Source organism: Zingiber officinale, chromosome 1B (assembly GCF_018446385.1).
Source record: "Zingiber officinale cultivar Zhangliang chromosome 1B, Zo_v1.1, whole genome shotgun sequence".
NCBI classification, from domain to species: domain Eukaryota; kingdom Viridiplantae; phylum Streptophyta; class Magnoliopsida; order Zingiberales; family Zingiberaceae; genus Zingiber; species Zingiber officinale.
Genome location: NC_055986.1, coordinates 152,642,116 through 152,659,916, shown reverse-complemented (window position 1 = coordinate 152,659,916; position 17,801 = coordinate 152,642,116). Strand labels below are relative to the sequence as shown.

The following is a 17,801-nucleotide window of genomic DNA, read 5'->3' as shown; positions in this document are numbered from 1 at the left end:
TAGGACATTGTACCTTTATTTGTGCGAATAGTGTGCCTTTTAACATGAGAAGCTAAGAAATGAAGAAACTAGCATTTCAATGGTAAAGAGCTTTGTGATGGTACTTACTTGAGATTTTACTTCTGCATAATCTTGTTGAATTGAAGTTGCCTTCTGGCGTAAAACCTGCACTTGTTATCAAGATTCAGAGAATAACTAACAGTTTATAATTAATGGTAAAAGTGTAAAGCAAGTTAAATGTGGAAATCAAAGCAAGAAGGTGAAACAAGAAACCTGAACCACGACTTCAAAGTTCATATCTCGAATTTCTTTGAACAATTTGTCGCTGGGGAAACAAAGGAAAAATGAATGGACAACTATACTCCATTATAAACTTAAAAGTGGAACTCCAATTTAATTTTCTAGTAGGATGAATGGAGAAAAATGCAGCACCCAAAATTCCATATGCATAGATTAATCTACAATACACAAAATTCCTTTCCAAAAAGCTAAGTGTTTCTAATAAAAATAGGCCTACCCTTGTAGTGGTAAACAACAAAAGAATTGTCCACTTTTATTAGCAGTAAAATCCATCATAAATATATACCAATCTATTTTTGTAAAATGTTTATGTAGTGTATTAAGTTTTAAAGAAACTCAACAAGGCATCTTAAAAGCACAAGTTTAATGATCAAATGCATCCAAACCACCGTCCTTTTTGCTTTCTTCAAATGTTTATTTAGATTATTAAATGGCATCTTCTTCTTCTTCTATTTTACAAGTATTCAATGATGTCCTTTTAAGGAGCAACAAATAAAATTTGCTGATCATTTTTCAAGATACAGAAAGCAAGAAGAATTTCTAAATAGTTTGCTCCAGCAACAGGAAGTAATCCCTGATTCAATTATATCTGATGCCTTATGAAGTGGAAAGTTCCCAGAAAGGTAAGAGAGAACAATGACATGTCCCGCATTCCCATGGAGGCCCAAAGACAACTTTTATGGACCTGGTGTGTAACAGTGTATATGATTATTAAAAAAACAATAACTCCTTGTGTAATGTTAGGACATTTGAGGAAGACCTTTTCTAGCTAAGAATTTACCCTTCTATCTCTCCATATGCTCATGGGATCCTTAGTTCATAGCCAAAGATTTAATCCATTTAATGCTAGGCAAACACACCATGGTTCAATATTGATAAATTAATTATAAAAAAAAAGATAAACATAAATTGTATTTATTTATTTAAATCCCATAAAAAATTATCATAAAAATCTTATAAATACTATAGGCATACTTAATCTCACATTAATACACTAAATATATACCTAGAATTCAGAGGAACCTTGACCTAAACATAAATTGTATTTATTTATTTAAATCCCATAAAAAATTATCATGAAAATCTTATAAATACTATAGGCATACTTAATCTCACATGAATACACTAAATATATACCTAGAATTCAGAGGAACCTTGACCTTTTTTCCATCTTGCTGGCTGCCCATAACAGTGGTATCAACCTCCACTGAACCATTATTGATTTGCAAAATCTACATATTAGCAATCTTCACTATGGTAGCACTGAGGTGTAATAGAATTACAGAAAAGTCAAATGACTAAGTTTTAATAAAATAGTGTGGACAAATTGTTCATTACATTCTTTTAATAATCCAAAGAAATGTTCCATCCAAATTATCCCCTAAACACTGCAGACAAACAGAACCAATCATTTGCCAGATTTTATTCATGAATTAGTTCAAAAATAATAGGAATTTATCATCCAAGTATGTAAGATAATAGAAATATTCAATTACTCATTTTTTAGGTGATGTAGCAGCAACAATGTTTCAGGAGACAATTTTTTATGTGAGACAATTGATTGAAAATATTAAGAAAATAAACAAAACTTACATATGATCTTGATTGGCATCAAAAAAGTTTATGACAAAGCCCCAAGAGAAATTATATAGAGAATTTTATAAAAGAAAGGTGCTAGTGGAACGTATATTGAAATAATTAAGAATATGTGTGAGGATATAATAATAAGAGCCATATAAATTAACCCAAGTGTTTCGTATAAAAATAGGGCTAATCAAGAATGAGCTCTAAGTTCATATCTTTTTACACTAGTTGTAGATGAACTCACTACACACACTCAAGATGCATTATCATGGTACATGTTTGTGCAAATAATATTATTTTAGTAGATAAGACGCATGAATGTTAAGCTCGAATATTAGTGGGAGACATTAGAAGTAAAAGGTTTTAGACTTAATGGAGAAAAGACGAAAGATATGAAATTTAAATTTAGTAGTAATAGACATAGCAAGGCAATAGGTGACGAGTTACCTATAACTAAAAGCTTTAAGTATCTAAGTTCATTTTTACAAAAGGAAATACAGGTTTATAGAGATGTTTTACACAAATACTGACAAGATGATTGAAATGGAGAAAAGTGTTGTGTTCTATATCGTAAGGTATCTTTAAAGTTTAAAAGGAGGTTTTAAAAAATGACAGTTAGACCCGATATATTATACAAAGTTGAATGTTAAGTTATGAATCAAGCATACGAACAGAAGATGAAAGTTACAAAAATAAAGGTGTTAAGATAAATGTGTGAACATATGAGAATGAACCAATAAAAAATGAGAATGTTAAAGATAAAGTCGGAGTTGAGCCTGTCGAGGGAAAACTCCAAGAAATGTGTTCAAGATGGTATCAACATGTACTTAGGCACCAAATAAATGCCCTAATTATGCGATGTGACACCATAACACATATACGCATTAATCGAGAAAGAGGAGACCAAAAAAGGCTTGGTTAGCAATGATAAAATAGGATAAAATTTATTTAAATATAGATGATGATATAGTAGGAAATTATTAATCTTCGATTTCAACATCTTCAAATATATTTTGATAGTTTTAGGCATTTATTATGTTTACATTTATTTGAAATTTTAAAATTATTCATGGATTAAAAATATGTTTACATTTTTGTATTTTAAAAATATTTAAAAATTTTGTCTAAATTTTCTATTATATAGTAAAAGAATAAGAGGATGGTGGCTTTCATTTATTGAAATCATGTATATATATATGTATATGATAGTTCTTGGATGAATGAGTGTTTATAAGTTTTTAAATGTTGAATAATTTAGATGAAAGAAAATAAATATATTTCTCTCTTTTTTAAAAATGATATCACTTATTCGAATTAAAATGTATACCAATAATCAAAATATATCTAGTAAAATACATAACATGTGAGGTTACTAATATCAAAATATGTGTTATGTATTTTAAATAATATTTTAATAAAATAAATTGAAAATAGTATAAATAAATAAATAATTTATTTTTTAACTTAATTAAATAAATCGTTGTGATGAACCTTAGTTGTTTATTGACATTCGAATTAAAGCAAAGAGAACACGCAACGGAGGAACAGAAGCTCAACACAATCTCGTCATACTTAATTTTTGTATCGCATGTTACACTATTTCTCTCAATCTCTATTGACATCACAAAAGTTAGAACACAAAAAATCTTTTAGATATCAAATTTTATCCTATTTAAAAAATTTACATTTTCAATTATTTTTAAATAATATAAAGAATTAATTAAGTTGAATTAAATTAATATTTTAAAAATTAAAGTTGAGTGAAAGTCAAATTAGGATTAGGTGGAGTTCACCAAGTAGATACAACAATTAATATCAAGTAGGTTTAATTTGGATTTATTTTGGTTAATTTAAAATTAAATCAAATTTATATATAGAATAATTTGGTTCAACCGTATTTAATTAGCTTATTCTCTATGTTTACCCTCATGGATGGATAAAGGAAAGGAATTAACTGGAAAATCAATTCTCGGTGGAAAAGCACAAGATGGAAGATTTTTTTTAAGAAGAAGAAGAAGAGGGGGGGTATCATGACATCATGTCATGGCTTGGCTACGATGAGGCCGCTACAAGAGATCTCGCAACCAAGGCTGCTACGAGAGGTCTCGCAGCTAGGCCTAACTACCATGATCACGAAGGTCTCGCAATCAAACAAGGCCACCCAACCTTGTGAAGAGCTTGTAGATGGGTTGTGTGGGATCGCGAAGTTTTAGCGAGAGGAAGATTCTCCGCCTATTGTTGACGCTAAAGAGATTCAATAACAGTCAGCAATCAACGAGTGGAACGATAAATTTTATCCATACCAACCAGCATGGCTCGGCACCTTAATCCATGCTTCAATGGCGCCGAAGAGATTCGATGACAGTCAGCACTCACTGAGTGGAACAATAAATTTTATCCATGCCAACTGGCATGGCTCGGCACCTTAATCCTTGCTTCAAGGTAAGTCCAAGGTGTTGTTGATATCTTTGAACTTGTTAAGCTTGATTGGTTAATCACTTATCCTAAAAACTCAAGCAATTAAGAAAGGCACTAATTCATAAATTTATATTCTTAATTTTCACCTTTCATTGTGAGTGAACATACTCAAATATAGCACATAAATAGATAAGATTAAATTGCTAAAAGGTAACATTTAAACTTAGGGTGTTGTGCCATGATACTGTGTTAAAATTGATTGGCAAATGGTTAACCCAAAGGTTTGAGCTGTTAGTAAAGGGGCCAATCATTAATTTTTTTTTAATAAAACATGTCCAGCACTACTACTAAGGACATTTGAAAATGCTAGCGCAAACACACATAATAATAATTGGTGACCTTGCAACAAATCCATGATCAATTTTGTAGAGTGCATGCAAAGACTAAATCGTCAGCACACTCCATACCATCATGCCTCATTCCATGGATGGCACTACCCAGATTTACTCCTTGTAATTCCTCTAGTTCATATGACAAAAATTTGAGGAATCATACTTAAATGAAAATGCTAGATTTCATATACTGGTTTGAAGGCAAGCAAGAAATATATACAATCAATTGAAAAATAGAGTAATCAATTTGTACCCTCAACTCCTTGGGGTATCAAGTCTCCAATACTGACCTCATCTAGAAGTCCTTCATATGTTAGCTGAAAACACATAGGTGTCACCAAATCAACCTGCAATAAATGTGAAAATAGAGAAATTACAAAAAATTCTTTGTAGTAGCAAAGCTTTTTACAAGCAATTCATAATCAGAAAATGCATGTTAAATTTGTGGGTTTAAAACAGTAATAATGTTCACAAAGGAAAAAAAAAGTAGAGATGAAATGGAACAATATTAAAGTAAATAAGCCAAGTAATATGTGCGTTCAGTAACAAAAGTTAGTAAAGGGTGTTTGATATTAACTATATGCAAGGTTCGAAAACTCAAGCCAAGCCGAAGTTTCCATTTAATTTTTGACTAGGATGATATTGTTTTGGCATTGTTATGGTGTTGGCAAATTGTAGGTGGTAGGAGGAAGGAGATAAATAAGAAAAAGATAAATGATATCATTATCTTTTCGACATGCCAAGATAAAGGGGTATTGGGTGTTGGCATAACATGATACTTTTTGACATGATTGACACCAAAACCCTAAACCCTGAACACATTAACGGTACCTAGTAACTAGTATCAAATTTCAATAATTTATCATAACAATATGCTTCAACCACATCACCCGGCACAGTACAAGATTTCAAATCATGACTATATGTGACAAGGCTTGCATACACCAAAATGCAAGTTTGGTACATAAGTAAATGAATGCACCAGAGCAGAAGAAAAAATATTAGCATACATTATCTGATTAAAATTCCTTGTACATTAACTACATGGAGCAGTCAAGCACTTAAAAAATTAATTTATCACATCTTCTTTGTTTGATTATTTTTAATTAAACTACAACTATTTAGAAGCTGAAATTATTACCAAGGAAATTGCCAACATTGAGTACAGAACCAAATAATCTTATCATCCTAACAAGTTTGCCCAATCAGCCAAATTTCTAAATGATGCAATAATATAAAAGATTTTATCAACATTTTATTGCCTGCTTCCGTAACCAAACAAACTGCACCTGGCATGCTATCAACATTCAGATTTGTGAACAATGTCTATACATCAATAGAGTCAATAGAGAATCAGAAAATGTAGTATGAGAAAGGAAGTACCTCTCTATCCAATAAAATGAGTGTATTTATCTCAGGAATTCCCAGCTGGAGCCCCAGAAGAAAGTGATTAAAGTTTAGAACAATTAAAGAGTTTACTTTGGAAAAGAGATGTTAAATACATTACATCCGTTGAGCTAACTGGCTCTTCAACTTGTAGGCTATTCAAAATTTCAGCAACCTTTGTTGATGCCTTTCCTTTTGCTCTCACATTCGGAATAAATCCAAAGGAAAACTGAAAATTTTGCACAAGTTTGATACCATAAGATGGAGAGAAAAAATCTAATATCAGCTGGTATAAATACATAACAAATAATGAGACAAAGACACACACTTCAGGAACCACAGTACTAACTAATTAGAGAATGTCATAATCACAAAAACTAATGCTATAGATAGTGCAGCTTTTTAATGTTTAACAACTCAAAAAACAATATAGTGTAGAAAAATCAAAAGAAATTGTCTAAATAAGGTTGTGCACACCAATTTGCAGCAGGGTCTAAGGTTGTGCACATTTATCTCAACAATCTTTATTGAGGATATGCAACACAAAGAGGATAAGATGTGTTCAGATGTTTATACCCTTGACAATTTACGAGTATAGTACCATGAATAATTTAAATTTCCCTTTTGCATTACCATCACATATCAATTACCAAAAGTATAACATAGACTTTCAAGAAGTAGAATGTCATTCATAAAGTACCAGGAAATTTCCAGAAATTCAATCTAATCAGACATGAGATACTCCATTTTACACTGATTTATATGATAAACAAGGATAAAGGGAATTTGAATTGATAAATAAGTAAATATAGAATAAAATTTTAAAATATAATAAATGAAAATTTTTAGATAAACAAAGGGAGCACATTCTTCCTCATGAATTTCCCTTGTAAGATCCCATAAAATATCCGTCACAAAGTATATATAGATTAAATTTGGTTAATTTAATATCATTGCAACTACTTTTTCATATAATTAAGCTTGCAAAGATTTTGTACTATTCATCAGCACCTCATAACTCACAAGTAACATACCTCCAATTTATGAATAGCTTTAGCAATATGCCAAAGTGAACTTGTGTCACCATCGACACAGCATTCCTACAATATCCATCAAATATATGAAATGATCTTAAAGTGTTGAGCATGATTCATTCTACTGTGTATTTGGCTATATACCTTGTATGACAGGTCAAGCTCAAAAGATATAACATCCTCATCTAGTGGCAACATGTACAAAGGGTATTCTCCAATAGTCAATAGATGGTGAATCTTTTCATCTTCAAAGATCTGCAAAAGCATAAAGTAGAACATTTAATGGAAAGTATTCTCAATGAAAAAGCATGTACAATTATATTCTTTTAACATAGAATTAAAATATAAAAGGCAACTACCAGTGAAATAGAAGCCTGAAAGATGGTGCTGGAAAACAGAAATATGAAATTAAACAATATATAGAAACAATGATAAAGCAGTTAGGCAAGAGGATTTCTATTAAAAAACATAGCAAAAATAAGTAAGAAATTAAAAAAACAAATGTAACTAATGCTATTTGACAAAGGTTAACATGTTAAACGAATTTGAAAACAAATGCAAATGATCACAAATGGTAATTACAAGAAAGTCACACTCCCCAAAATTTAGTTATATTGTTTATTATACAAGCAATTAAAAAACAATGTGACTTATGTTATTTGAAAAAGGTTAACATGTTAAATGAATGTAAAAAAAATGCAAATGACCAAAAACAAATAATTACAGAAAATCTTGCTCCCAAAAATTTAGTTACATTGTTTATTATACACAAAATTAAAAAATAAATGTGACTAATGTTGTTTGGCAAAGGTTAACATGTTAAATGAATTTGAAAACAAATGCAAATGATCACAAATAGTAGTTACAAGAATGTCATGCTCCTCAAAATTTAGTTACATTGTTTATTATACAGGCAATTAAAAAATAAATGTGACTAATGTTATTTGACGAAAGTTAACATGTTAAATTTTTAAAAGAAGATACAAATGGTCAAAAAATAGTAATAAATAGAAGTCATGCTCCTCAAAATTTAGTTACATTGTTTATTATACAAGAAATTAAAAAATAAATGTGATTAAAATAATTTGACAAAGGTTAACATGCTAAATGAATTCCAAAAAAAGATGCAAATGATAAAAAAAAATAGTAATTATAAGAAAGTCAAGCTCCTTAAATTTTAATTACATTGTTTATTATACAATTGGCAATTGCACCATGGCTAGGAAATCCACCAGTTGATCAAACAATAGAACTATCATTGAAAACTGATTAGTTTTGACTAGATGCATCCTCAAGAAATTAACGTATGAAATGGAAGTAATTAGGAACATTTTTGGATGTTGAGATAAGGGGCATAACAATTGAAAAAGAAAACCACAACCTGCATCTAGATTGCAGCTAGATCTGATGGATACCAATTTGAAAGCCTAATCTGACAAATTGCCTGTCAGGTTTATGTGGATGGAATCTATCAAATTCTTGCACGAAGCTATCCTAATTATGCTACCAGTTCTTTTGACAAAAAAAAGGTTGGTGAATGTTGTCCATCAAAAAATAGGTAAAGAATAACACTCAATTATCAGGAGGCACCATGAAGCTTATTTTGGAATTTCATGGCTAAAGAGAGGAAGCATCAATATAGCACATAGATGTTTCTCAGCTCTAAACAATGCGCATTATAGTGAAAAATGAAGGCCGAAATGTCCATCCAGCACCCTTAAGAGGGAAAAAAATATGAAAATATCTTTGCATAGATTTCAAAGGTGGAATAAGATCCATATAAATGACCCCACATGGCTAGGACTGATATTCTTGTTGTTGTAGTAGACTGCTACTGAATGAAAGGAAATGCACAAATTATCTTTTTGATAGACAAGATTGTTTATTAGGCACGAGCAAAATAAAAGGAAAAAAAAAAGGAGAAACTATGATATTTAGAACAATGATATGAGCTCAACTCTTTAAGTTTAGTTGACTTATAAAAAGATTTTATCTTGATATGAAACTCTCATAGCAAAAATGTTCAGAAATTATCATCAGGCGCACATATGCTTTGACCTTTAAACAGATGCATATATGTAGATGTGTATAAACAATCTCATGCGTACTGCAATCATGAAAATAGGGGTAGTTCCAAAATTTACCAAACAGTTCTATAATATCTGCCCATACTCGGTCCACAACAGTGAGAAACCTACAGTTCGTCAAAAATGTAAGAAAACTCACCTTTTCACAAACAATTGTGCGACGCGGAACAAAATAAAGAAAGTATTCTCTCTGAACTCCTTTGGATAGATCATTGTGAATGTTTGACGAAATCAGCTTCATCAAGTTGGTATGGGATCGCACAAGATACAATATCTTGGAACATTCAGTTTGAACAGGCTCGGAAGAGAGATGCCGCAGCTCAACACCATTTTCCTGCTCGTACAAGAGAATGCTCCCACTACATCAACAACAGTACACTAAAAAGAAAAGGTGAGTTGCAGTGAAACAAAGCAGCATGTACACAAAGATACCTTGAGGAGCGACGTCTGGATCAAGAGAGAAAGCGATCCACTGAGCTTTGGGTCAATGACGAGGCATTTATTACCTCGAATCTGAGAAAATCGAGTCCTAAACTTCAAAACGCAGGGGTTGAAAAATAATAATAGTTGGGAATTGGTACAATTGGAAAATGGAATGCACATTCTTAAGGATGTTAAGCAGCTCCTTCTGAGATTGTTCCCTGCCATAAACATCAGGCCGATCGATCAACAATCAATAAGAACATGAGAAATCCACAAAACCCATAAGCATCTACCTAAGGGAAGTGAGATTAAGAGGAGCGGTGTCGAGGTTGGGAATTTGCGCCATGCGAGATCAAACCGGAGGGCTTCCTCTCGACTTCTATCACTGTCTGTTCGCTGGCAAAAGGGAAGATGAGACAGCAACACTGGACGGCACAAAATGAGCCTAAAACGGCAAGGATATCGAAGTGTGGCCTGTCCAATATCACATAGGATAAATATATAGTTTTTGTTAATTGAATCTTCATAAAAAAAATCGCTGTAAAAGTTTATTTTTTTCAAAATATTCTTGAAATTTTAAAATACTTTCACACAGTTTTAAAAAATTATTATTTACAACATTATCATTCCATTCAAATCATTTAATAAAATTAATGATTAAAAGTAAAAGAGACAAATTGACCAAGTCATTTTAAAAAAATAAACTAAAAAAGCGCCTTAAATATTCTTTTAATAATATATGTAAAAAATAGCGAACTATGTCAACGCTTTTATTTTTTTCAACAATATGCAAAACCGTATATGCAATTTTTCATGATATCTAAAACACATATCTCCTTTCATATTTATCAAATCACGTAGTTCTTCTCAATTATGTCATTGTTTTATGAGTTGACTATTGTGCACTAGTCAAGTTCACCAATCGATTCCTAAATTTATTGCGCTCAATTTGTGATCAAAATTACCCATAACTCTGCTAGAACCATTATACAACTCTCAAAAGTATTTCAAAGTTGTACCAATTTTTAAAACTCACAACTCTCTATCTAGGTTATGAAATACTCAGGAAGATGTAAAGAATATAATGAACTTGATTTGAAATGTTTCTGAGGTATCTAAGGTCATCAACGAGTTTTGGCCAAAACTCGATGATGGCCTTAGGAATATCAGAATTGCTTTAAACTAAGACCATTTCACTCTTGGAAGCCTTTTGAGTGTAATCATGCCCTAGATTCCATGACTTACATTGAGAAGTGGATTTTTAAAATCTTCACAACCTTAAGACAATTTGACATTAGTTCATTAAAGGATCTAGGCTTATCAAACTTACTCACCAACACCATCAAAGTATTCTTAGGACTACCCTAGTTCATACCCTGTCAAGATTTTAAAATTTTGAATATTGTAAGGCCATCATTGACGGCCTTAGGAACCAATCATTTCAAACCAAGATCATTACACTCCTAGGAGCCTTCCAAGTGTTACCATACCCCACAGGTGGTGTTGAAGCAACCTTTGGAGTAAAGACCTAGTGCAGCCAGGTTGGCAACTTGATAGCTCGATGTCCATAAAGATTAGAGAACGTTGCATGAGGCAAATGAGGGACCACATGACAAGGAACACTGAGCCAACAAGGATGACATTTGATAAGGGCAACTACATAGGTAAGAGGTATGAAAGATGGCAGATGGAGGAGCTGAGGACTCGAATCTATTAAAGGGACATATGGCTTGATAGGAGATGGTTGAGTGCAAATTTAAGTTTCAAAAGGTAGGACTCTAGTGAATTGAGTATTGAGTCACCTATCCATGAGAATAAGGGTAGAACTCAATATAAGTGAACTTGACTTTAGAAGTAGTTGTAGTCAGTGCTGTTAGTTAATTGGTTATGGCATCAGTTGGCTAGTGGCTGGGAAGCCATTACCCTAAAATGATTTAGGGTTTGATGTTTGACCACTCAATTGATATGGAATAGTCAATTAGTGTTGGAGTTGACTAATGAAACATGCATTCAATAAAACTAAATTTCCAAAATTATGATAAGTTCGAGTTTGTGGATTAGAGAAGTCGATTGATGTGAAATCGAGTCAATTGGTGGATTAGTTAACTCAGGGCCGTCTCAATCATTCTTGAGGCCCTAGGCGGAAAAAAGAATTTAATATTTTTTAAAATAAATATTATTAGAAACATTTAATTTTATTAGTTATAGCAAAAGGTTGAATTTACCACCCTAGCAGCCCAACACGACTGATCCTATGACCATCTGTGAGGATGTAAATCAAGAAGCTGCAATTGGCCATTGCGGGAAGAGCATTTTTCTTGACTTTGCCGAGATTCGACACCTTGCCCATTGTAACAATATCTACCCGTATTAGTCAACTTAATCATGTCCCAGGGGTGACATTTAATTCTCTTAGTAAGATTTAAAAGGGCATTTGCATATATTGTCAATGATTATTTATACAATTAGAAGCAGTGACCAACTAGGCCACGTAGCAATAACTTTATCTTATGTCAAACCTCACTTTTTTATTATTAGTAAAATTTTAAAAATAAAAAATATTTTAGGTTATCTAATTTAGAAACAGTAACAAATTATTGTAATACTATTAATATACATTTTAATTATAATTTTAAAAAAAAATATCATTCATTTTTAACTTCGAGGAAGGAAAGTCTCGGCGCAACAGTAAAATTATTGTATGACCTAGAGAAAATATATTCGAGTACTAGATATAGTCATTACGTATAATAAACTCTTCCTCGGAATCCCTCATTGACGGGAGCTTCGTGAACTAAACTATTTTTTTTATCAATTTTAACTTTGATAAATTATTAATAAAATTTATTTATCCAAAAATATTTAGCTAGAAAAAATTGATGGTGAATTATTAAAATAAAGTGAAAGAAAAATAAAATTTAAGAAAGAAATAATACTACATTATTGAATATATTTTTGACTTTCAAAAATATGTTTATCAAACAAAACTATATATCAATTAAGTGTAACCAATAAATATTTTTAATTTATTAACAAAATTTAATTTTGATTAATAAATTAAAATTTTATCATTAAAAAATTAAAAATTACTAATTAAATTTTAATAAAAAAAATTACCAACTAAATCTAATTTTAATAGTAAAAAAATTAAAATTATCAATTTAATAACACGAGTGAAAAATAAAAATGATCCAAATTTATTCTATAAAAAATTTAAAATTTTTGACCAAATATAATTTAGCTAGTAAAAAATTAAAATTATCGATAAAAATAAATCTCGACTAAAATTTATTTTAACTATAATTTTAAATATTTAATATCCATACTCATATGTTTTTAAATTAATATTCATATTTAATTTATATAGGTATATATATGTAAAATTTATGGGCCCCAATATAATAGGGGCCCTAGGCATAGGCCTTAAAGGCCTATGCCTTGAGCCGACCTTGAGTTAACTGGACAGTAAACTAGGTTTGATGGACTAGTGAATAGAATCAGAATGATTCTACTCATGGATGAGTTGATTGGGTAGCAATTAATGACAACAATCGATTGATGGTTAGTAAATAGTCGATAGATTATTAATATGAAAAATAGAAAGGATGACATAGGACACCCTAGGGACCATAGGACTTCGAGCATCGAAGTTGGTTGTGATAGGAAGAATAAGAGGCAAGCGAGCATGAAAAACGGCATAGGAAGGGCCAATAAGCTCAATGCATTCAAGGGACAAGAAGGTTGGCAGAAGAGTACACAGAAGGATGATGCAAGAAAGGAGATAGTGGGCATAGTGTATCTAAGGGGCGAGGTTAGTGTAAGGCGGCTATTGTGAGTTTGAGTGGGCTTGTAATTGGGCGAGATTAGAACTCAATTAGGGGTGTAAATGAACCAAGCCGCTCATGAGCTATTCGAAGCTTGATTCGATAAAAACTCGTTTGAGCTCGTTTAATGAGGCTCGTTAAGATAAACAAACCAAGCTTAAGCTTCACAATATTCGGCTCGTTAGCTCGTGAACATGTTCATTAAGCTCATGAATCAACTTTTAAATAAAAATAATTATAGTTTTGATATTGAATTTATAGATTTTACACTCTACCTATGAAATATATAGACAAATATATTAAATTTATTTATTAGAATAAAATTATAAATTTTAATAAGAATATTATAATTTTCTCTAAATATATAATTTAGTTTTTAATAAATATTTAAATTTATAATTTATATTTATTAAATTCGTTTAGGCTCGATAAAAACTCGAATAAGTTCGTAAGTCATGAATATATTCGTTAAATAAAGCTTGAGCTCGGATCGATTATAAATGAGTCAAACTCAAACATTCAAGAGTTCGGCTCGGCTCGACTCGATTACACCCCTAAACTCAACCTAGGCAAACTCATCCATTAGATGAGGTCGAGTAAAATTACAAGTCGACTAAGACAATTGACTAGAAAACTCACTAAAGTTTGTATCAAGTGGTGTATAGTTAATTGATAGCTTATGAGCAATAGACTGCTAGTCTAATCAACTAAATATAAATTTATTATCGTCAACTAATGTAGGAGTTCTCCAAGAAATCACATGAAATTGTCTTAAGCTAGGGACTTAGCCAGGGCAATCGACCAAAGATTAATGACTAGTTGACCGATGGTCTTGGATGGAGTAATCACAGAATTAAGTTAGGAGAAATGGTCGCAAGCAAAAGATATGGTCATCAGGTTGACAAATAGTATTTTACTAGTCAACTGATGGGTGTGACATTGACAAATTCATGCTAGTGAAGCACTTCATGGACGAGGACTTCGAAAGAGAGGTTCATAGGGTCAAAACAAGACCATCTAATACAAAATATAAAAGTTATGGTGTTATGCTCGTTTGTTTTAAATATCATTGTTTTACTATATTTCCTTTTACATTCCTCTTGTTTACAACCTTGATAATGTAAGAGGTTTTTCCACCTTCAATATTTTATCGAAGAAGAGAAAAGTAGTGGATTTCAAGAGTCTCTCCTAAAGGTTCATAGATTGTGAACATAGTGATTCTGGACAATTATAAATCATATTACTAAGTGTCTTGTGGTATGTGTTGGTTTCAGTCTTTTATGATTTCCACTGCTAACATTGTTTTATGACCTTGCTAAGACCATAGCATGTGAAAAAAGGTTTTAGAACAGTGTTCCCAACACTACTAACATTGTTTTATCAAGCACACTACTCACCCCTCCCCCTCTAGAAATCTAACATACCCACATGGGACCAACAAACTGATGGCGCACACCAATCAATTGTTTAGTGACAAACAACTTACAACGAAATTGCAAAGGTTATAAAAAAGGGCTTCGGGTGGCTTCAAGATTAACAAAATAGACTGGTTAAACTTTTATTAAAAGCTTTGTATTTCTCAATGCTTTTCTCTTGTGATTCCTTTATAATCCCTTGGGCTTGTAAGAGGTTTTCCACCTCTGGTAGTTGACTAAGAATGAGAAATTTAGCAGTGCTTTTTTGAGAGTGATCAATCATTCAATTGATAGATCATAAGTCGTGGACGAGTTTGGGAGTTGCTAAATCATGTTAAACAAATGTGCTAGCGATTTTGGTAAGTGTGATTGTCTATGTTTTCATTTCCATTGCTATAATTTTTTATTTTTTATGACCTTACTATCAAGAGAAGAGTAAATAAAACTACACTTGCATGTTGCACAATCTCTATTCACCCCTCTAGTTAGTTGTTTGATCCTAACAAGTATGATCATCATAAAAAGTGATAAATGATTAGAAGACGCAATACTCTCTCTCTCTCCCCTATCAAGAGAAGAGTAAATAAAACTACACTTGCATGTTGCAAAATCTCCATTCACCCCTCTAGTTAGTTGTTTGATCCTAACAAGTAAGATCATCATAAAAAATGATAAATGATTAGAAGACGCAATACTCTCTCTCTCCCCCCTCCCTCTTTCCACCACTATCATTGATCACTATTAGGTCACAAACTTCCTTCTGTGACTCTAGCACTTTCACACTACAACGAAGAGCACAAGTTGTAGGGACAAAGTAGAGGTTATACAAAATTTACAATGTTACTTCCACAAAAGGAATAAGTTGTTATTGAAAAGAGCCTTTGATCTATTTTGTTTGGTTTGATCTATCCACATAGGGACAAAGAAAATTTAAAAATTATGCCTCTTCAACTATGCTAGTGAAGCTCATCTACTGCAATGATTCAAACATTCTCTTCCTGCATGAATATTCAATTGTGCCTACTTTTTCAATTAGGTATCTTCAGTGTGAGATAAGTTATCCTCGTGAATTTTCATATGCGTCTTTTTTTGGGTAATCTAAATGTCTATGCTTCGTCCGACTATTTCTAGAGGTAGACATTCTTTCCTGATTCACCTACTAGATAACTTCGCAGCACAACTTATGCACACTCATAAGTTGACCTCTAAAATATTCATCATATTTGAGATTCGAACTTTGATTCTCTTATTGTTCCTCTCAAAGTTTTTACCACCGCATCACACTTCATAAGGGTGTCTATTAATTATTCTTGTCTATATAAGGTCTTCCATTACCACTTTTTGAAGTCACATCATACATTTATCTATGCTAAGTAAACCATTTCCATCTTTAACTCTTTATCCTCTCTCTCCATTTGAATCAATGAAGGAGGCCTTCGATGTTTATTACTAAAGGGGAGAACTTGGTGAGCAAGGCGAATAAATCACTATATTGTTTAAAGCAATCTCTAAAACTCATTCTTATTTTTATGAAATGCCAACAAGTTTTTAAGAGCGGATAAGTCAACCTTATTTAGTTAGCACATCAGGATAAGTCCATGTGCAAAGAAAAATGATTTGTTAATTCTTTTATGTCTAAAATGAATGATGAAGACTTATAGAATTCAAACATAATACATATATCAGAACCTCTTTGATTAAATTGATATTTGTTGACACATTAAAGAGTCAGATACAACTTGTTGTATTTTTATGATGCATGTTGAGATCATTGCATAGGATAAGTTGAGACATATTTAAGTTTCAAATTTGATTGTTCCAATTTGATTAAATTGCATTTTATTGATTAATACATTACTCATGAGATGTGAAATAACAAGGTCAAAGGAATAATTAGATAGGAAAAAGTATTTTTAAAAAAAGCAAAAAATGGGCTTCCTCCAGCCATTGCCCAACCCCTGGGCCTCGCGGCGAGGTCACAACTCACTGGCAGCCTCTCGACCCCGTGACCTCGGGCCGATCAAGAAACAATTATAATCTCTATCAGTATAATCAACAAGAACGGACCATGTAAAAAATGCAGAAGAAAAAATGGACAAGAAAAAAGGGACAGATCCCTGACCACGGCCATCCCTGCAGGGCGGCAGGGCCGCGTCGCGCCGCCATGGCATTGCCCGCGGCCATCCCTGCAGGGCGGCAGGGCCGCATCGCGCGGCCATGGCATTGCCCACGGTCATCCCTGCCGCGCAGCAGGGCCACGTCGCGCGTCGCGGCCAAGGTTTCGGCCTCGAGGCGAGGTCGCGACCTCGCGGTGTCTGACATGCCGACATCGCGGTCTCGGCCTCGCGAGCCCGACGAGAGACGGAGAGAAGAAATCGGGTATTATCTGAGGTGCCCTGCGCGCCTACCTCGCTCACGCTGTACTTCTCCAACTACGACGACGACGATGACCAGAGACGGAGGAAAACTTTCCGCGCAAGAGACTAGGGGAAAGTTAATTAACCAATGAAGTTTCAGCAACCGATATCTTAGGGTGTATTCAATCAAGAGGTTGAATGATTTTCATTAACGTTTTTTTAATGATAGATATTTATGGAATTGATTGATTTTTATTGACTTGTATAGAATCTCACGTAGTTGTGAAAAGAATTCTATGGAGTTCTATAGATATTTTTGTAAGACTTTTACAGACATTTATAAACTTTTTCATGTAAACTTGTAGATTTATGAGAAAGAAAAATTCGTTTCGTTATTGCCAATATGATAAACATCGCTGCACATTCGATTCGCTATTGTATCTCTCCATGCATTGACATTTGCTCGTTGTTGTTCTTGAGTATCAGATAATTAATCAAAACAATCGACACCATAAACTTGTTCTGATAAGGATGATGAAGCTTTCAACTAAAAATTCATCAGAACGACACTCCTGCGAAGA

The 17,801-nt window shown here is 32.5% G+C and overlaps 1 protein-coding gene across 1 annotated transcript in view; it reads right to left on the bottom strand.

Moving 5' to 3' along the window:
* Positions 1 to 17,406, bottom strand: part of LOC121985291 (vacuolar protein-sorting-associated protein 33 homolog) — a 65,366-nt gene extending 47,960 nt beyond the window's left edge. Inside the window, exons 1-13 of the mRNA XM_042538652.1 lie at positions 17,272 to 17,406; positions 9,918 to 10,098; positions 9,803 to 9,842; positions 9,634 to 9,714; positions 9,341 to 9,535; positions 7,259 to 7,369; positions 7,115 to 7,180; positions 6,202 to 6,309; positions 6,078 to 6,122; positions 4,985 to 5,041; positions 1,438 to 1,532; positions 274 to 325; positions 109 to 165 (exon numbers count right to left, since the gene is read on the bottom strand). Coding sequence (XP_042394586.1) covers positions 109 to 165; positions 274 to 325; positions 1,438 to 1,532; positions 4,985 to 5,041; positions 6,078 to 6,122; positions 6,202 to 6,309; positions 7,115 to 7,180; positions 7,259 to 7,369; positions 9,341 to 9,535; positions 9,634 to 9,714; positions 9,803 to 9,842; positions 9,918 to 9,970 — 960 coding nt within the window. The 5' untranslated portion in view covers positions 9,971 to 10,098; positions 17,272 to 17,406. The remainder of the gene's footprint in view (positions 1 to 108; positions 166 to 273; positions 326 to 1,437; positions 1,533 to 4,984; positions 5,042 to 6,077; positions 6,123 to 6,201; positions 6,310 to 7,114; positions 7,181 to 7,258; positions 7,370 to 9,340; positions 9,536 to 9,633; positions 9,715 to 9,802; positions 9,843 to 9,917; positions 10,099 to 17,271) is intronic.
* Positions 17,407 to 17,801: the final 395 nt, after the last annotated feature.